Source organism: Copadichromis virginalis, linkage group LG1 (genome assembly GCF_057382275.1).
Source record: "Copadichromis virginalis isolate Kocher_CV1m ecotype Utaka linkage group LG1, C_Virginalis_male_GT1.1, whole genome shotgun sequence".
NCBI classification, from domain to species: Eukaryota; Metazoa; Chordata; class Actinopteri; order Cichliformes; family Cichlidae; genus Copadichromis; species Copadichromis virginalis.
In genome coordinates this window covers 43109251-43130841 of record NC_140618.1, presented here as the reverse complement: position 1 = coordinate 43130841, position 21591 = coordinate 43109251, and the positions used below count along the sequence as shown (strand labels likewise).

The following is a 21591-nucleotide window of genomic DNA, read 5'->3' as shown; positions in this document are numbered from 1 at the left end:
CACTGGAAGATTCCCCCATCTCTTCTGAACAAAACGGTGTAAGAATGACCGCTCTAGCACCTACGGTTAGGAAATTATGGTCATTTGTTTGAGGGGAGTCGTCACTATGAGAAATAGACTGCAATAATCCTGTGCCTCTCTGTGCTGCGTGTGCAAATAGATGCACCTGTTTTGGCGGGGAAAAGTGCACAGCCTCTCTGATTGGTGGATTCAAATTCAGCAGCTCCCAGGCTGACCTAGAAACTTACTTCTCTCTCCCTGTGTGTGTGTGTGTGTGTGTGTGTGTGTGTGTGTGTGTGTGTGTGACAGAGAGAGAGAGAGAGAGAGAGTGAGTAAGCCTTTTAATGGGATGATCTCATTCTAAGATTCAAATTCAATATATTTAGACTGGGTGACTGAATTGGATCTTGTGTGTGTGTCTCTCTGTGCATGTGTGTTTCCTTATGTGTACATATTTGTGATTGTGTGGCTGTTATAGATTTTTTTGCTGATTTTTTTTCATTTAACAAGTATATTTGAGGGACCCTCAGCATGTTCAGCATTTTTTCACCTGTCCATTTTGCTTTTCCAATTTTTCTGTTTAAGTTATTACTATTGTGCTAAATCATACTATTTCTGCTATTTTATAAGATTTGTGCCAAATATAGTATTTCTGCCAAATATACACTCAACAAAAATATAAACGCAACACCTTTGTTACTGCTCCCATTCCTCATGGGATGGACGTAGAGACCTAAAATTCATTCCAGATACACAATATAACCATCCCTCCCAAACAGTGGTCACAAATCAGTCCAAATGTGTGGTAGTGGGCACATCTGCTATATTGAGGTAATCCATCCCACCTCACAGGTGTGCCACATCAGGATGCTGATCTGACATCATGAGTAGTGCACAGGTGTACCTCAGACTGCCCACAACAAAAGGCCACCCTTTTCTGCAACTTTTCAGCTTTTTCAGCTAGTTTTAGCAGACAGCTTCAGCTTTAAAGCAATTCAGAATTCATATGATTACAACCAATATGTATTGGAGTAAAAGAAACAAATGTGCAATGAACATGTCAGGAGTCGCTGTTAAAAAGTCTCATGGCAGTGGGGTTAAGGGACCTCCTGAACCTCTTGAGTCCTGCAGTGGAGTGAGATGAGCCTCTGCAGCTCCTACTGTGAGGATGCTTAGGCGATCACCAACACCAGCTCCTTGGTGTTGGTGTTCAGAAGAAGACTGTTCTTATTACTGCAGTCAGTTAAATAAATCTATCATAATAAAGTACATTTTAACATAATGACCTTGTGTTTATTTATGTCTTTTAACCATTATTTCAAATTCAAAGAATCCCATTTGAAACATTTATTAAACTTATAGAATTAAATTAAAAGTTGTTTTTTGTTGCAAAAAAATCTAGTATAATAATATTTAAATTTACATATATTTTCACGTTTTCCATGCCAATTTTGTGTAATTGCGGAGTTTCCCACTTTTCCCACTACTCGTGAATGCCTCCTTTTTTACGTCTCCGCCTGACTCCTGAATCTCCGTCCACTCTCAGCTCAATCCGTGCCGGTAAGTGCTGCTTCTCTGTCTCTCTTATCTGAAATGAAATGTCTATAAGCTGTATGAGGGATTTACCCAGTTGTTGTTAGTGACTTATGAAGCCAGTCGAAGTATAAGTCATGTTAAAGTAACACAATGGCTGCTTTTTTAGTGAAACGTTGTAATTTTACTATTTAAAAGGAGTGTTTGGTATGCTAGCCCTAAGTGCTAACGCCTAGCCTAGCTGCTATAGGCCCAGTGTGAAATTAATATGGTTCATTTGATTGTTTATTACAGTTATTGTGTTGTATTTGGTTCATTCGGTGTGTTAGTGTTTCTGAGTCTGTTAGGGAAGCTGAAGTTAGTTCTCTTCACAAATCAGTCAGTTAAAAACGGCCTCATTCTTTCGGTTGTGAGGTAATGAGCCGTCATTTTAGAACCACTGATTAGCTGCTGAAGCAGCAGGGTCGGCAACTTCAAAGGAGCCATTTTACCGCCATTAGCTGTGTCCCAAAACGTCGGCTGCATCTTTCGGAGGACCCAGCTTTCGCGGTCTACGTGGACCGAGAAGGCTGTGAAACTGGACGGTCTAGCCTTCAGATTTGCGTCACCGCTGTCTCGCTGGAGTTTAATAAACTCGGCCGTCTGCTCCTTGCTATTTAAAATATAACAGGACACTGGCGTAAATTCTCGACCGTTTAACGTTTATTGAGCTGTGTGAAAATCCCGGAGGACCCACCGGATGGATTAATAAAGCTTTATTTAATCTAATAATCTAATAACTTTGATCTCAGCCAAACCGATTTACTCCAGAACAAATAAAACACAGAAAAAGGCAAACAATTACATTTTTAAGTTATCAGAGTGACTTGTATATCATGTTTAACCTGAGTAGCGAAAGAGCGGGGGTCTGAACCCCCCTCCCGGCTTGCCATCGAGCCGGTGGGTGACAGACGTCTCTGAAAACGTCGGCACACTTTTGCAAATATGCGATGTCTTGATAAACCAAGCAGATATTTGTAATTTACACCGCTACTTTCTCGCCTAAAAATATGTTAAAAGTTTATTCGGGGAAATGAAGGACTCATTTGTCAGCCGCATTTGAGACAGCCTTCGTCGACTGGCTGTGACATAATCGGCCTTCAAATGCGGCCTCCGGAGGATGCAGCCGACATTTTGGGACACAGCTTCTGACTGAAAGCCGGGAGAAGAAGAGTCACGTGCCTGTACCGGTGTGTTTTTGTGCTGTGGGTTAATTAACAGAAGGGAGAGAGAGAGTGAGGATGAAACACATAATATAAGAATAATAACATCTCTTAACAAGAAGTTTTTTTTAATTAGTTAATTTTAGTTTTTTAGTTAAATTTTAAGAACTGTTTAACAAACACTTGTTTGTGCAGGTTGTTTTTTTTTTTTAATGAAACCTACACCTGCAGCTCTGTTTAACTTCTCACTTTGTGAAAAACTAACGAAATATAAAAAAGTCCACCTTCAAATAAATAAAATGCAGCAGTGCACCATTAATATTATAAATATGATATGTAGATATTTAAAACAACAGCATATTAAATGATACTGTGTGCAGGTGATAATATTTTTAGGAAGCAGAATTTGAATGCAGAAGAACTCAAATGTTGAAGCCTACAAAAATAACATCCAAGCTTTCATTTATGATTGTTCATGCTTTGAAATTGTGATGTCAGAATTTGATAAAGTGTGCAGAGCTAGGTGTAGCAAATCATTGCTTATTAAATCTACTGTGTTATCTAATAGCACCAAACTAATAGAGCTATCACATAACTGAGAAACGTGTGTGGCTTATTACAAATGGATGAAACCACATTTTACCTTAATGAAGACAGTAATCTTTAATAAGGTGTAGAAAAAAGAGGAGAGTTGTTTGTTGCTGTGGTAAACAAAGAAGTGTACTGAATCTTTTGGACTACACAGAGTGATGCAGTATTGACTGTGATGCTGATTTGAGTTGTCTCATTCTGTGTTTTTGTGCTTTGTCTTTTGTTACGCAGAGTGAAAGAGATCTTTGGTTTTGCCTTTGCTGGTAAGTAAACAGTGATTGTAACTGAAGCAGTATGAACCTGGCATTGCGTAGCACATTTGGCAACTTACATACTTGACTTGACATTTGGCAACTTGACTTTTTGTGATATGTTTCCATTTACTGATTGGCAAAAACACAAAGTCAGGTTTTATTACATGGTGTAGGAAATATTTGGTATATCCTGCACTTGTGCCAACAAATATTGCTGGCTATTCTTTATATTTCTGTAGTAATGAATGCTTTTATTACACTTGCTATAGCCATGTGAGACGCTGCAGTTCATTTATCTCCTCTTTAGACTACAGTAAGCTAATAAAGCCTTAAATAAATTGAGAATTTTACTAGTTAGTTTATGTCACAGTAAATTGGATTGTGTGTGAAGAGGCTCAACAGTCTGAATCATCAAACAGTGATCTGATGAATTGTTTCCTTTCTCTAGACTGCTGATCTGATCGTCTCAGTCTGGTAAGTAAAGGTTTGTCTGAGGGAAATGTTTCTCATTATAAATCAAATCAAATCACTTTTATTGTCACATCACATGTGCAGGCACACTGGCACAGCACATGCGAGTGAAATTCTTGTGTGCGAGCCCCACAAGCAACAGAGATGTGCAAACACAACAACACAAACGAGCAAAATACAAGATACAGGAGATTCAGTTTAGTGCAGTGAGTCAGCACAGCTCTTGGCAATCATCAGATCCTAGAAAAGTCTATGTAAACATTTCCAGACTTACAGATCTCTCTTATCATCATAGTACATTTTTAATTAGGCCCTAATATCGGCCATGCTAAGTTTATTGTAGATTTAGTGGAGTGTGTATTAAACATGCCCCAAATTTGACTGAAAAATGTAGAAACTGCTGTATAGGAGTCATCTGTCTCCAAATTTTTCATTTTGCCAAAAGTCATACTGAGTAAATTATTTTTTACTTTTATGTTAACTGCTCCCCAGACATTATGATATACTGTTGTACCAGGTAAGTACACACAGAAACGGGAATTTGAGACCTTTGGGCATTTAGGATCATGTGAGTTGAGTGCATGTAAGTGTGGTCTGAGACTGTCTGCTCTGACTTCATTGTGTGGGTTTAGCTTGACCATATAATGTTTATAGTAAGTTTCTGTAGCACCGCATCTTGGTTTACAGACTCTGTTTGTTTTTATTGTGTTAATAGAATGCAAAAATGTCCTTAGAAATGTTCCACCACCATATGATAAACATTTTCATTCAGTTGAATCTAATAATGTACTGTACAACTCTTCAGTGTATAATATATGTTCTGTATTTTTCGGACTGTAAGGCACACTAAATTCTAAGGCACATTAAGCCAAACAAAACAGATAAGTCAAACTTTATTCAACTCATTTACAATAACTCTCAAAATACAGAACAATACACTCACTTTTCAGGATTTATGGACTGATGAATGTGGATTGATCAGTTTGAAATCTGCTTCATAAGCATGGCTCTCAACAGGTGCCAGGCCCTTATACACACACACCGTATTATGTTGAAGCACAGTACGAATTACTCTACGAGGGTGCTGACTATGGTAGCCATGCTCCGACAATACATCAAGTGGTGCTGCTTTGTAGCTTACCAAAGTCATACTAAAACATTTGACAGATTTGACAGAGTGCCGTGTAGCACATAGAAGTGGTTTGAAATCAGTAAGCACAACCATACATAAGGTGCACTGTCTATTTTTGAGAAAATTAAAGGCTTTTAAATGTGCCTTATAGTCTGAAAAATACGGTAAAGCCAGGTTTATTGGAAGTGTGTCTAATTCCACTTTCTTTCTGTCTTACAGGTGACCTGCTGCAGAAAACCCTCTCCCTCTATCATTAACAAGCCATTAACAAGCAAATTCAGTCTGTCCTATCACTCTCCCTCTCCCTGCTCCATCTTTTTTGACAAGGGATTCTATCTTCTATCATTTCTCCGCCATGTACTCTATCTAATTTTGACAAGCATAAGCCCTAGTTTGACAAGAAACCAAGTTTGACAACAAACCAAGGTTGACAACAAACCAAGTTTTTGGAAATTGAAGTTACCGCAACTTCGACGATCTGTTTTCAGAAATCTGAGAGATCTCTGCTCTCACTGCTCCTTCTTTCCTGTCGTTAAACTCTCTCATATCCACTCATTTTACTGGAAATTACAAGTAAGAAGTTGAATATACAGTACAGTAGAAGTCACTGTAGAAACTACTTACACAGCCCTACATTTGTCATTTTAATTTTGCATTACACTTTGGAATAAACATTGATTGGCTGTTTGGCTTACAGGTGCAATTGCTTTGATAAATTATATAAAATATACACCTCTTAAAGGTTTATTTGTAATAAGACAATCTGGTTATTTTGTAATATATACATTCAGACTGCTCTATTTACATAAATATTAAATTAGATTGAACTACATTTTTCAAGTCGGTTTCATTGACTATAACATTTGACTACATTAAGTTTATACTAATATTATTTAAGGACAAACCCATTTCTGTTACTCAGTGTAAGTATTGAGTTACAATTGTCATTGAGAAGCTGCCCTGAGGACCCAGACTTCCTGTTTCCTGACTGCTGCAGAACATCCAGCTGAAGAATCCTCATCGCCTGTCATCTGATCACTACACCACCACAGCTCCTTATATTTGCTTTAAATTTTAGATATCTGAAAGATTTACACAAAGTCTACTTCAAAGCTAAGAGTTTTATTATAGCCTGTTGATTGATTGTTGAGATTTATTCTGCATATTACTTCACAGAAGTATAGACCTATTCATTAACCAGTCTGGTTAAAAAAAAGAATAATATACAGTTTTTGAAAAAGCTACAATAAAACCTTTTAAGGATCTTTCAATAACTTTTATATTGAGTTTGTATTTAAGCCAGCCTTTTTACATCAATTAAACAGTTATAAGAACACTTTACCATTTGTATAGTTTTACATTTATCCATTTAATAGAAACTTGAGGAGTTTTTCAGTGTTTACAGGTTGATTTTTGTATACATTTGTGTATAAATACATATAAGGTCCAGTTTGTACTTGCACAAAATGCCAAGGAAAGGTCAAAGGTCACAGGCCCAGAAGCTTAGATGGCAAAAGGAGAAGGAACAGGTAAATGTTTCTCAGACCGGTGAGCAGGTAAAGGTGTCTGTTACAAGTATTCCCAGTCCAGAAGTGCAGCTCAGCGTTCAGACAGCCGCAGTGTCTTATGCAGATGTGGTAAAGAGAGGTGTTAGCTCATCATCTGTGCCAAATGCTAAAGTACAGCAGGTAATCCAGACTGAACCCCAGCTAACTGTGCAAACGCAGCATGATGGAGAAGCTCCAGGACCATCTCATGTACAGGTTACAAACAGTGAAAGTCGCCCACGAGTGAGTAGCATCTGTGCATCCCGAAGCCAGGCCAATGCTAAGTATGGAAAGTACCGGAATCAGCAATGCATGGCGAACAGTTTGGTTTTCCTGTCATTCTTACACGAGGATGAATTCATTACCAGAGCAGATCTTAACCGTGTGTTGGACAAAGGCCATGCCGTGTATTCAGATGCCAGAAAGAGGTTTGTGAACAGCGTGTTTCTAGCCTGCGATGAACTTCCCTCAGTTGTCACCAGCCGCAGACACGAGTATCAAGTCGACATGTCTCAGTTTGCTCATTACGGCACATTTGATGGTACAGATCACTTTCCGAGCCTTGAACAGGGACTACAGCGTTTGGCTTCAGAGTTTCGCTACGCTTTGCTAGTCATGGGAGGAACAGTCATCGCAGTTTGCAGGCTGACTTCAGGTGAATACGCATACTTTGACCCTCACCCACGTAAGTCTACAGGAATGCCATTGTCGCTAAGTGTAAGTGGTGGAACTGCAGTTGTGTTAAAATTCACACGTCTTAACGACATGATTGACAGGATCAAACGTTTGTACCGAATGTGTAGCATCGCACCAACCTGCACTTATGAACTACAGCCTGTTGAGTTCCACAGTGAAAACGCTGCTGACCAAAGAGATGCTGATGAAAACAGACAAACAGCTACAACTGTTCCAGCACCAGCTTTAAATGAACCTGAATTTGAAACCCCAAAGTCCACTGAGCAGACACGGAAAACTGTGGCCGACACTTTAGCTACTGAAGTGATGTCATCCAGAGTGGATTATTCAAATGAGCCAGCTGCTGAGCTGAACAATCGTCCTTCTGATTATTTAGAAATAGAAACCTCTGCATCTTCTGTAAGAGACACTCAGGTAATAAAAGATTCTGTTCCTCAGAATGATTTAAACACTGCCTCCTGTTTAACTATGACAACAGAGGAACTCTCACATAAACTGTTGAAGCATAATAAACAGCAAAGGAGAAAGATTAGGAGACAACTATTGGTCCAAGAAAAACTATCACAGAGAAAGGAAAATGAGAAAAAGAAAGAAAGACAGATGTACACTTTTGATGAAAGCTTTAAGGCAAAGAAAAAAGATTCTAGTAGAAAGTCTCATGATTCTGATCACAGTAAGAAAAAGAGTGTGTACAAAAAGAATCTATATAAACTCAATGCTACATACAGAGAGAAACAGAGAGAACATTTTAGAAAAATCTATAGAGAAAGTGCTAAAATTAGAGAGAGAAAAAGAGAACGTGTCATAAGGATGTATAAAGAAGATTCTTTATTCAGAGAAAAGCAGAAGGAACGAATAACAAGAACATATAGAGAATCTCCCGTGTTCCGAGAAAAGCAGAAGGAACGAATAACAAGAACATATAGAGAATCTCCCGTGTTCCGAGAAAAGCAGAAGGAACGAATAACAAGAAAATACAGAGAATCTCCCGTGTTCCGAGAAAAGCAGAAGGAACGAATAACAAGAACATACAGAGAATCTCCCGTGTTCCGAGAAAAGCAGAAGGAACGAATAACAAGAACATATAGAGAATCTCCCGTGTTCCGAGAAAAGCAGAAGGAACGAATAACAAGAAAATACAGAGAATCTCCCGTGTTCCGAGAACAGCAGAAGGAACATGTAAGAAGAAATTACAGAACTTGTGCTGAATTCAGAGAGAAACATAAAGCTTACATGAGGTCATATGTTTCTAACCTATATAAAGAAAGTGTAGAATTTAGACAGAAAAAAAAATGTTACATCACTAAACGTTATGGAGAAGAGAGACAATTTCAGCAGCAACACAAGGACAATATGAGAGAACGAATGAGAGTAAAATATTGGAACAGTATTTCTTTTAGACAGATGCATAATATCAGATGTGCAATGAAAATAAAAAGAAAATATCGTCAGATGCATCGACCAGCTGAAAGTTTACAGTGTCATCCAGATAACACTTTAATGAATGAGGCCATATCTCGTTTCAGATCCAACATTAAGTCAGCACCATCTTATGTTTGTACTGTTTGTCTAAAAGCTTCTTTTCCTAATCAGGTGAAAATCTGCAAAAGAGAAAATTACTCAAAACACCAGACTGTAGCTCAGCAGTGTCTAACTGGTAAATTTGTTCATGTGTGTGATGAAGCATGTAATGATCACTGCAGCTTTCCTGTTGAGAGAAAAAAAGAATATATCTGTCACACGTGTCACAGTTCCCTCAAAAGTGGACGCATGCCAAGACTTGCTGCTGTTAACAGTTTAGAACTGCAGGATATTCCAGCTGAACTGTGCGATCTCAACATTCTGGAGAGACATCTGATTGCCAAATGCATACCTTTTGCTAAGATTATTCCACTTCCAAAGGGCAGACAAAGACTCATACGTGGTAATGTGGTGTGTGTACCATCTGAAGTCCAACAAACAGTTGACTGTTTGCCTCGGTTAAGAAACCATTCCCAGATCATGAGGATAAAGCTGAAAAGACGACTGTGCTACAAAGGCCATCAGCTGTTCCAGACTGTTACTTGGTCTAAACTAATTCAAGCCTTGCATAAACTGAAACATATTCATCCGCAGTACACAGATATTATTATCAGAGATGATGCATTGCTTTGTGATCCAACGTTACCTGATGATGACAGCAGTGATGAAGCCAGCATGGGAAGCGATGATTATGATGAAGCAGATTTAATGGAAATTGACAACTATGAAAAAGATGCCCTTTTGTGCGAAAGTGAGTCTGAAAGTGAACAAGCTATTAATATGCAACCCTGTGATGAACAACCAGAGGAACAAAATCCTGATGAACCAGAAAGTGATTTGAACAATGGAGGTTTTGCTCTAGAAAGCTGTCTGCAGCCTGTTGACATTTCAGAAGAGATTCTTTGTTTCACTGATAACACATATTGTGTGGCTCCTGCAGAAAGAAACAATCCTGTTAGCTTCTTCAGAACTCCTTATTTGGAAGCCATGGCATTTCCTGTGCAGTTTCCTACTGGTCAGAATACACTGGATGAAAAGAGACTTCTTAAACTCACACCGAGTGCTTACTTCAAGTCAAGGCTTTTTAACATTGATGCAAGATTTGCTAAAGACACAAATTACCTGTTTTTCTCACAGTTTGTCACTGAAATACATTTGGCTAATTCCAGCATGACAATACAGCTAAGGAAAGGTAAAACTATGACCAAAGATGGACGCAAAATCACATCAGGAATGTTACAAAGTAAGACAGAAGTAGAGAAGCTGGTAAGAAATAAAGATGCAATCAGATTTATGCAGCCACTAAGAGGAACTCCAGCTTACTGGCAGAAAACTACCAAAGATTTATTCAGTATGATTCGTCAAATAGGAACACCTCAGTTCTTTGTCACTTTCTCTGCTGCTGAGATGAGATGGCCTGAAGTGATTCAAGCAATAAAGAGACAGCAAGGTGAAGAGGTTGATTTTGAAGCCCTGGACTGGTCAGAAAAGTGTGAAATTCTAAGATCAAATCCAGTAACTACCATGCGGATGTTTGATAAGCGTGTTGAGGCTTTGTTCAGAGATTTGCTTTTTTCTCCTGCACAGCCCCTTGGTGAGATCATTGATTACTTTTACAGAGTTGAGTTCCAGCACAGAGGTAGTCCGCATATACACATGTTGCTGTGGATTCGAGAAAAGGTAGAAGTAGATGTGGATGATGACCAAACTGTCTGTGACTTTGTGGACAGATACATCTCAGCTCAACTCCCTGATCCAGACAAACAACCTGAACTGCACAAAAAAGTCACTGAACTACAAAAGCACAGCAAGAACCACACAAAGACATGCTTTAAGAGTGTGAACTCTGGTTGTAGATTTGGGTTTCCAAAACCACCATCCACAAGAACAACGATTGTGAGACAGGATGAGGATTCAGACACTGAAGCTGCAAAAGCCAAACTCAGACCTTTGTTGAACCTGCTGAAGGAACCTGAAGCTGCTTCCCTCACCATAGAGCAGATTCTGTCACGATGCAACTTGACAATGAATGAGTATGAACAATGCCTCCAGAACATAAACAAGAAAACAGCTCTGATTCTGAAACGTGACCCAAAGGACTGTTGGATCAACAATTACAACCCAGATCTGCTTGAAGCCTGGAACTCTAATTTAGATGTCTCATTCATTTTGAATGCCTATTCATGTGTAGAATACCTCTGTAAATATATAACAAAGAAAGAATCTGGCCTCTCTGAATACCTGAAGACAGTTATCGATAACTCTGATAAGAACACCGTCAATGAATGTGATGAAATGAGAGCTGTGATGCAGGCTTACTCAAAAAAGAGAGAGATCAGCGCACAGGAGTGTGTGACTCGAGTCTGTGGCCTAAAAATGAAAAAATGTTCCCGCAGTGTTGTATTTGTACCAACAGATGATAACCCAGTAAAAATGAGTCGGCCCATGAGCTTCCTGGAAAGCACAACACATGACAGCTGTAATATTTGGATGACAAGTTTGAGTGATAAATACAAATGCAGACCTGAGACCCCAGAATATGAGGAAATGTCGCTGGCTGATTTTGCTGCCCTGTGCCGGTTGGTGAGTGGTCCAAATGAAGGAAAAGATGTGCTTCCTCTTCTAAACCAGCTTGGATTTGTACAAAGGCGAAAGAATGATAAACCAGCTATAATCAGGTATTACCACTGTTCACAGGAAAAAGATCCTGAGCAATATTATGGTCGACTGTTGAGACTTTACCTTCCACACAGATCAGAGCAGGAACTGAAACCACAATGTTTCCAAACCTATCAGTCCTTCTACAACTCGGGTTTTGTGCGACTTCCATGTTCAGACCACAGTGAGTCTGTGAAACGGATTGTGAAAAGAAATAAAGACAAGTATGAGAAGAACTCTGAGGATATTGAGAGTGCACTGGAAGAGTTTGAACAAAATAGGGATGTTGTGATCGATGAATGGTGTAATCTTGCTCCTGAATCTGAAGTTGTGAGGCTGCAATGTGATGAGAATCTTCCTGAGAGACATTCTGATGATGAGAACGAACAGGAGAATGTCCCTGACTACAGTCGTCAGTCTGATGCTGTAACAAAGATCAGAGCCATCAGAGAACAACCTGCAGTAGATCCAGCCGTGGTACGTGTAATGTATCAGAATCTGAACCAGAAGCAGGCCTGCGTGTTCTATGCCATAAGAGACTGGTGTATTCAGCGAGTTTGTGGTTTGAACCCAGATCCATTTTTCTTCTATATCAACGGTGGTGCAGGAACTGGAAAGTCACATCTGATTAAATGTATTCATTCTGAAGCATCAAAGATCCTGAGCAGACTGCCTGCTAATGCAGAAGAAGCTGACATATCAAATCCAACTGTTTTACTTACTTCATTTACCGGGACAGCAGCTTTTTCTATCAATGGCTCTACATTACATTCTCTACTGAAACTACCCAGGAGTCTGAAACCACCCATTCAAGGACTTGGTAACCAACTGGATGAAGTCAGATCTGAGCTGATGAATGCAGAAATTATTGTTATTGATGAGATTTCAATGGTTTCAAAACCCCTTTTTGCTTATGTGGATGCAAGACTGAAACAAATCAAAGGCACTCAGAGACCTTTTGGTGGAATGTCAGTTTTAGCTGTTGGAGATTTTTACCAGCTGCCACCAGTGCGACAGTCTAAACCTCTCTGCGTTTACGATCCAGAACAGATTGACCTATGGCAGGAACATTTTCAGATGATCACTCTAACCGAGATCATGCGTCAGAAAGATGATGTGGCCTTTGCAGAGATGCTGAACAGGATTAGAGTGAAAGAAAAGACGGATGAGCTTTCTCAGTGCGACAGAGATTTGTTGTCACAGGCTGTGACTGCACCAGAAGAATGTCCAACTGAGGTCTTACACATTTATGCCACCAACAAGAATGTGGAATCCCATAACACAGATACCCTGAAGAAGCTTCATTCAAACATCATAATCATCACTGCAGACGATTTCCAGAAGGATAAACGTACAGGCAGAATGGAACGAAGAGACAAACCATTTACAGGTGGGAGAAATGATTTACCTGACACTCTGAATGTTGCTGAAGGAGCTCGAGTCATGCTGACCAGAAACTTGGACACACTAAACGGTTTAGTCAACGGTGCTTTTGGTATACTGGTAAAGGTGGTGAGATCTGAAAATGATGGACACATAATCAAACTGGGGCTCAGAATGGACAACCGGCAGCCTATGAGACACAACCGCAGTGCTAATGCAGCATCTGATGATCTGGTTTACATTGAGAGAGCAGAGGAGAGTCTGAAGTTTAAAGGAGCGGTACGCAGACAGTTTCCTGTAAAGCTAGCATTTGCCTGCACAATTCACAAAACTCAGGGTCTTACAACACAGACAGCTGTAGTTTCAATGAAGAACATTTTTGAACCAGGTATGGCTTATGTTGCTCTCAGCAGGGTGACGTCTCTCAGTGGACTCTATTTGCAGGACTTGGATGAGAAAAAGATTTACTCCAATCCCGAGGTAACTGCAGCACTCCAAACCATGAGACAAGCCAGCGTTGAGGAAATGATGCCTCTTCTTCAGGTCAGAGAAACAGCCAGCAGACTTGACACTCTTACACTGATCCATCACAATACGGAGGGTTTGCCATCTCACATCAGTGACATCAAGAGTCATCATGAAATGTGTTTAGCAGATGTTTTGTGTCTCACAGAGTCTCACCTCCAAGGCTCCTTTGTTGCAGACAGTCTTCATTTGGACGGCTACACCATGTTCAAACGCAACAGACATGTGTCCTACACAAACTTTCCTCACATGGCCAGCCGAAGTGGTGGGGGAGTTGTTGTGTATTTGAGGAATCATTTTCAGGTTCAGGTAAAACAGTATCTGCATAATGTCACTGATCTTGAGTTTTTAGTGTTGAAGGTTCAGGCTCCATTCCCTGCACTCATTGCTGTTGTGTACAGACCCCCTGACTACAGTTTGACACCATTCATGCAAAACCTGGTAAGTCTTTTAGATTCCCTTGAAATAATGGACTGTCACCCAATCATTGTGTGTGGAGATTTTAATGAGAACCAGTTGCAGAGTGGAAGAAAACAGATTCTGGAGCAGTTTCAGTCGAGAGGGTATTCACAGCTGATCACTTCTGCCACTACAGACAAGAACACCCTGCTTGACCTCATTTTTATTTCTCAGCCAGATCAATGTCTCCATTCCGGTGTTCTGAGATCATACTACAGTTACCACAACCCTGTGTTTTGTGTCCTGTCCTCGAGCCAATCATGAAGTCGTCTGGTGAGTTTTGAAACAATTACAGATCATGTTTGTTACAGAGTTTACTGATTGTAGAGTATGAAAAAGATTTTTCATTGGAAAAAATTGTCTTCCCTACTCTGTCTGTAAGAAGACCCTTTCTTATTGCAATGTTATTAATCATGTCACCAAATCATGGCTGTACTTCATGCAGAGCCGGGAGATCTGCTTTCTGTTATCATGCACCTCAGATCTGAAATATACTGCATTAAACGGACATAATTTATTTTTTATTCTCATGTTTTAAATGACTAAATCTACTTATACATTTTTTCATGGATGTTAATTGTCATCTCCTTTTTTGATACTTTTTTTACTCTGACGTATGTATCTCAACAAACGAGATCTTCCCCTCCAAGATGCTTTCAAATATGAAATAGTAAATAAATAAATCACAGATAAATGCAGGTATTTATTATGGGTCACATGAATAAATACAGACAATTATATTTTCTTGATTATAGTAAATTTTGTAGAATCAAATGTTTTTTGGATGAATGAGGTTTTGCTTATCATGTTTTACAGGTAAAAAATGTTAAAAGTTTTAAACTATCTTTAGGCTACCAGAGATGTCTATAATTATACATTATGTAGAGAAAAACATTTTCACAGCTTACAGAATTTGTATAAAAACTGATTTAGAAGTACATGGAAAGTTTCTGCATCAATTTTCTGACTTGGCCTTTATCCGGGTGGGTTTGGGTGGATAAAGGCCAAGTCAGAATTCTCTGAGCAGCTGGAAAAAGCTGCTAATAAACAAAGACATCAGAAAGCGGGGGCTTTAGGTGTAGCCCCCGCTTTCTGACGCACTAATTAGATTTAGTAACTGACACCCCATACCAGCATTATATAGACACTTGGGGGCTGAGATGGGTGGGTGGGGAGGTGGTGTTAAAAGCACTTTATGTTTTGTAGATGTATTTTTTTCAGACAGGGCACACACAGTCCTGTTTCCTTTGTGGGAAAACCTTCAAACTTCACCATCCTCAGCTGAAACAACAACATCTTAACACCATCTTCATGAACTGCTGAGCCAAACCTGATCCATCAGTGCTGGACTGCACAGATAACTACATGCCACACAGAGACTGCTGTTTTATGAACTGCCATACCAGTATGTCTTCAATGGAGAAGATGACACACCCATCACCTGACCTCCTGCCTGATCTGGAGACCATCATGATGCTGCCACACTACACACCTCTGAGACCATGAATGATGACTCCTACTGAGGAAACTGTATTTCCTGTCAGAGATGCTCAGTGATCCTCAGAGCAGAGAGCGGTATGATTCTTTATCTTTGATAAAAAATGTCAGTGTTTTTAATTCAATTAATTAATTAAAATCCTGTTTAGTGCATAAATAATTCCACACTCAAATGATTATACTTGTTGACACTTTTTGAGTTTTAATTCACATTATGGATTACAAATCTATGCTTTTTCTACTCTGTCTCTCTGTGCAGGTATTGCTGTCTTCTGAGTTCTTCAGTGTCCCAACTGAGACATTCAAACCTCATTGCAGAGCTCATGTCTTTCCTCACCATCATGTGAGTGTGAGATTGCTCTGGATTCTGGTTATGTGGCCTGCAGCACCTATAAGGTATTTCAACATTGTTCATTGCATAACTTATTTGTAGTTTTTAGGCCTTAACACAAATAAAATGTTCCTTTTTCTGTATTTTTTAGAACAAGCTCGTCCAGTGTGCCTGCATTCCAGCTTCTTAGACTCTACTCAAGTGGACAGAGTATCAGTGTTTGGCCACTCTTACAGACACCGACTTCTGTCAACTCACTGCTACTGATCAGGCACCTGACTCCAGGAAGACAGAGGGCTGCAAGCCTGTCATCGTTTCCAGTGTGGCTTTGTATTCTTGGGGTAGCATCAGATTTTTCCCACAAATATTCAAAGGTAACACTTATTTTAAGCGTAGTTATTAAGTCAAAAGTCTTCCCTTGTGTTAATTTTATTTTTTTTATTTGTTTTTGTTTTCTTTTAGATTTATGTGCACTGATCGGATGTGGTGGAGCTTTGTTAACTGTGTGGAAAACATCTGTTTGTGATGATATTTACAATGAGGCTTTAAGGTGACAGTTTCCATGTAATTTCAATCCTTTTACTAAGCAAAAACATGTTTGCAATTAACATATTTTTTTTAAGTTTTGTCTTCTGGATTTCTGGTTAACATTCCTCTGTGACAGCAAATACTAAACTGGTCCAAGTACCCAGCATATCATTGGTCAAAGGCAAAAAGGACCACATGTCACACTAGCAATGAATTATTGACTGTGTTTGTGTCATCAGATTTAACTAACAATATCAGACATATGAAACTGAACTCTGGATTAATGTGCAGATTTTTTTTGTGTTTTTTTTTATTGTTGAATAATTATTTTGTAGAACAAACCCAATCTATTTACCCAAACAATGTAACTTGTTTGGGTAAATAGTGGATTAATATATCTAAGTCTATAAGTATAGCAAGCTGAATTCATACAGACACACAGCTCTAAATCCTGGATTGTAGGATGTACAAAAATGATCATGTGATTATTATGGACATTTAAATAACTATATCTATTGAACCATTACATGTATTCTTTTTAGAAATTACACAATCTCAAAATGTGAAAAAAGAAAGTGTTTAAGAGAATAAATAATGTGTGTTTGTATGAATCCTGCCTTAGTATGGGGTGTCAGTAACTACATTAGTATAGAGTAGGTCTAACAGTGGTTTTCCACATCTGCTCTAATACAGCAGTCCCCAACCTTTTTTGCGCCACGGACCGGTTTATGCCCGACAATATTTTCATGGACCGGCCTTTAAGGTGTCGCGGATAAATATAACAAAATAAAACTAGTACCGGTACTGAAAAAAAGAAAATTTATTCATAACACACGTGAAAAGACCCAGGAAAACCGAGTAAACGATAAAAACGATAACAAAATAACGCTGAAAACCGATAAAAACCCTGAAAACTATACATTTCACACCTGAGCCTCATCTCTCGCGGCCCGGTACCAAACGACTCACGGACCGGTACCGGTCCGAGGCCCGGGGGTTGGGGACCGCTGCTGTAATATATATAGATAATGGGTCAGACATATAAAGTCATTTTGAAAAGTTCATAAAGGTCATTTATATGTGTTCCTCTTTATCATTTTATATCAGGTCAAACAGCTGACTTGAGTTTTGATCAGAGTAGAACCATAACATTCATGCTAATGGTTCTACTGTTTACAGTTACTTTATGATGGATTTCACCCTGGTCACAGCACTATGTGAAAAGCTGTTAGAGGTAAAGTTAAGCCAATTAATACCTCATCATAAGTCACTCTCTAACGCAAAGCAGTGATTATTTTTCACTGTAATTTATTCCACAACGATGTTCTTTATTTGATCCTTGTTTCTTTAAATATGCAAATCGATTGTTCAGCTGTGTGACTCTCCACACCTCAAATATATCACAATGTGGACTTCATTTTGACAGTATTTTGTAGATTGGTACCATATTTATCATCAAATCAGGAAACTGTAAACTAATTGAAAAAATTAAGCTTGTGAAAATTTTAATGTGGCATAGGAACATGTTGTTTATCCTTGCCAAATGGTATTTACACAAAACTCCAGCAAATCAGAGGATATATTTTTGTCTCTCACTTGCTATATATGTGTATATTTTTGCAGTTAATAGCCTATCATGTGTCTGCGCATCTTAGGGCCATAAACATAAACATGACAAACAAGGATATGTTCACAATTCCAACAGATGCTTCAATTGTTTGTATAGATTTTAGATCAATTTGATTTGCATTTTCTATTAATATTTTTCTGTTTGTCCCAAATGGTATTTTTATTTCTTTATGCCATTATTGTAATCATTGGAAACAACTGAGTAAATATTTTGTATCATATGTTTCTAAAAATATTTGAATGTTCTACTTTTCTACTACTGGTTTTCTACTTTCTAAACTTTCTGTCACTTTTTGGCATTTCAATAACATTATTTTTGGGTGTTTTAATCTCTGACCGCAGCATCTTGTGCATTTATTACCTAAATGTTGTTTGTGTGGGTCTTGCCTTTGTTATGTTTTTTTGCCATTTTTAGATTTCACCAGCTGTGCAAACTCGCAATTTTACCTTGGTTTTGTTCCACATTAGTTTATCTGCCGGCACGTTTTCTTCCTTTTCTAATGTTTTTGGTAATTTTTCACAGTTAAACAAGTAACTTTGAGGTTACTTCAGCATTTTCAGCTGTTATCTGTTGACAGTTTTGCCTAATTATTACATTTCTGCAAATTTCTAGCAGTTCTGATAAGTTGTAATATTTCTGCCAAGTTTTTAATTTTCTACTAAATTATATTATTTCTGCTAGGTTACACTACTTTTGTTTGTTATGTTATGTTAAGTTATGTTATTCTAAATTATTGCATTTCTGCTAAGTTATTACATTTTTCTTAACTTGATATTGTTCTGCAAAGTTATTAAAATTTCAGCAACTTTTTAAACACTGACTTTGATTTCTTCAGCTTCTTCAGCTATTTTCAACTATTTTCAGCAGACAGCTTCAGCTTTACAGTTTCCTCTAAGTGATTGCAGTTCTGCTAAGTTATTACATTTTAGCAAAGTTCTTTTGCTTCTGCAAAGTTTTTACAATTTCTGCAACTTTTCAGCTTTTTCAGCTAGTTTTTGCATACAGCTTCAGCTTTAAGCATCCACACTGCATTTTCGCAGGAAATGCAAATTTTTCTAGTTATTAGTGTGAATGCTTGAAAAGCATTCACAGTATTGTTATTCTAATCTTTATTATTATTAGTGTGAATGCTTGAAAAGCATTCACAGTATTGTTATTCGAATCTTTATTATTATTAGTGTGAATGCTTGAAAAGCATTCACAGTATTGTTCTTCTAATCTTTATTATTAGTGTGAATGCTTGAAAAGCATTCACAGTATTGTTCTTCTAATCTTTATTCTATTTTATTTATTATTCTGTATTCCGTACGTTTTTTGTAATCTATCTCCTTCAAAACCGTTCAACTTAGAAAAACCATTCAAACACCGTTAGATTCCTATTGTTTTGGACATGACTGCTTCTATTTTTCTCATTTCTAACATTTATATTTTTAATTTTATTCAACTTTATTTAACAAAAATTTATAATGTATTTCAATGGAGAGACCCTTCAAATTCTCATTCAAATTCCTCCTCTTTAAACTGTATCTACTTCAACATACGTTCACATAGAGCCTCCATTCAAACTTTAAAACGAAGACAAGACATTCAACTATTCAACTTGTATTTATCTTTTCAATATCTATTATACTTTTTCTTCAGTTCCAGTTTAAGTTTCATGATGTTTTTTCACCCGTTTCAAAGTTTATAATGGGTGTGTATGGGACGGAATGTTGGGGCTAGAGTGAGGCAGCTCAACTGCTAGAGTGAGAGGAGCAAAAAAATTAATCTTAAAATCTTTTTTAAAACTGCTGCTGTGTCCGCAGCGTTTGCTCTACAGGTATGATTTTACCCTCAAAACGTAGCCATCGCTGTCCTCTTTCATCCAATGTGTTTACTATTGTGCTAGGTGTTATGGTTCTTTCGTAAATGTCACCAATGCACAGCCTCCTCCCTCCAACTCTTCCATAGACTCTAATGTTAAAATGGCTCAGAAGGTTCGTTTGAAAATCAGAAGAGCATGGTGTCTTTCCACTGTCACCACGTCCATATAATAAGCTCCACAGGCATGAAAACTGAGAATTAGGTAGACTAGACATTGCTGTCGCTCACGGTGAAAGAATTTTGTCAATACGACTTTTACTTTTCATTTGGGAACGATTTGTTTCGGCCTGACTTTTCTGTTCATTTTAAGCAGCAAAAGTGAGGCGCATGTCTGTGTACGTGTGTATGGAGCCATTGGGTGCGGTCACTATAGCAACCAGGCTCACACCTGCCTGCTTAACGAGCTATGCCTGCCACTGTACCAAGATTCATCTTAAGCACTTCTCTTTCAACTGCTGCTGTGTCCACAGTGTCACAGCCATCATTTTACCCTCAAATTGTCGCCATTATTGTTCTCTTTCCAACACCGTGTCTTTCAAAGCTCAGGCATTTAAACTTTTTAAACTGTGTGGATCAAAGTGGAGGGATCACATTTGAGTCATTCAGTGATTCAAAGAATATGACCTTTTAATATTCATTCAGATGTTTTCTGACTCTAAATGTTCTTTTCTCATTTCTTAGGGTTTTCTAATTTACATTTAAAACATTTTCAGTTTTTTTCCCAACTCCTTCTTCTGTGTAACCTTCAGCTTTTAGCAGTTCAGCACCTTTGTTTTCAGGTTAAATTCGTTTTTTTTTTTTTTGTTTTTTTTTAATCTCATTCAATATTTTTAACTCAAAATTCAGCAATTAATTCATTTCAGTGCATACATTCAGATTCAAGCATTCACACTGCAGTTTCTTCAGAAAATGCACTTTCTAGTTATATTTTCTTATTCCGTACGTTTTTTGAAAGCCTACTCCTTCAAAACCGTTCAACTTAGAAAAACCATTCAAACACCATTAGATTCCTATTATTTTGGACATGACTGCTTCTACTTTTCTCATTTTTAACATTTATATTTTTAATTTTATTCAACTTTATTCAACAAAAATTTCCCATGTATTTCAATGGGGAGACCCTTCAAATTCTCATTCAACTTACTCATTTTTAAACTCTTACTACTTCCACATACATTGACATAGAGCCACCATTCAAACTTTAAAATGAAGACAAGACATTCAACTATTCAACTTGTATTTATCTTTTCAATATCTATTATACTTTTTCTTCAGTTCCAGTTTAAGTTTCATGATGTTTTTTCACCTGTTTCAGAGTTTATAATGGGTGTGTATGGGACGGAATGTTGGGGCTAGAGTGAGGCAGCTCAACTGCTAGAGTGAGAGGAGCAAAAAAATTAATCTTAAAATCTTTTTTAAAACTGCTGCTGTGTCCGCAGCGTTTGCTCTACAGGTATGATTTTACCCTCAAAACGTAGCCATGGCTGTCCTCTTTCATCCAATGTGTTTACTATTGTCCTAGGTGTTATGGTTCTTTCGTAAATGTCACCAATGCACAGCCTCCTCCCTCCAACTCTTCCATAGACTCTAATGTTAAAATGGCTCAGAAGGTTCGTTTGAAAATCAGAAGAGCGTGGTGTCTTTCCACTGTCACCACGTCCATATAATAAGCTCCACAGGCATGAAAACTGAGAATTAGGTAGAGTAGACATTGCTGTCGCTCACGGTGAAAGAATTTTGTCAATACGACTTTTACTTTTCATTTGGGAA

General features: G+C 38.1%; 1 protein-coding gene and 2 long non-coding RNA genes across 5 annotated transcripts; all 3 read left to right on the top strand.

Annotated features, from left to right (window-relative positions):
* The first annotated feature begins 1440 nt into the window (after positions 1–1440).
* Positions 1441–6482, top strand: LOC146719384 (uncharacterized). Of its 2 annotated transcripts, none has more exons than XR_014921468.1 (4): positions 1441–1560; positions 3558–3589; positions 4029–4054; positions 5403–6482. It is a non-coding gene; the product is annotated as an uncharacterized LOC146719384 (long non-coding RNA). The 2 variants fall into 2 exon arrangements; XR_014921471.1 differs by lacking the exon at positions 1441–1560 and adding an exon at positions 1581–2762.
* Positions 6483–12244: 5762 nt separating this feature from the next.
* LOC146719383 (ATP-dependent DNA helicase PIF1-like) lies at positions 12245–14923 on the top strand. The gene is made up of 2 exons (XM_085464301.1): positions 12245–13531; positions 13692–14923. Exons 1-2 carry the CDS (start codon positions 12458–12460, stop codon positions 13800–13802), a joined length of 1185 nt encoding a protein of 394 aa, XP_085320427.1. The 5' UTR covers positions 12245–12457; the 3' UTR covers positions 13803–14923.
* Positions 14924–15159: 236 nt separating this feature from the next.
* Positions 15160–18778, top strand: LOC146719382 (uncharacterized). Of its 2 annotated transcripts, XR_014921465.1 has the most exons (4): positions 15160–15547; positions 15729–15865; positions 15952–16174; positions 16263–18778. It is a non-coding gene; the product is annotated as an uncharacterized LOC146719382 (long non-coding RNA). The 2 variants fall into 2 exon arrangements; XR_014921463.1 differs by having other exon boundaries at positions 15952–18778.
* Positions 18779–21591: the final 2813 nt, after the last annotated feature.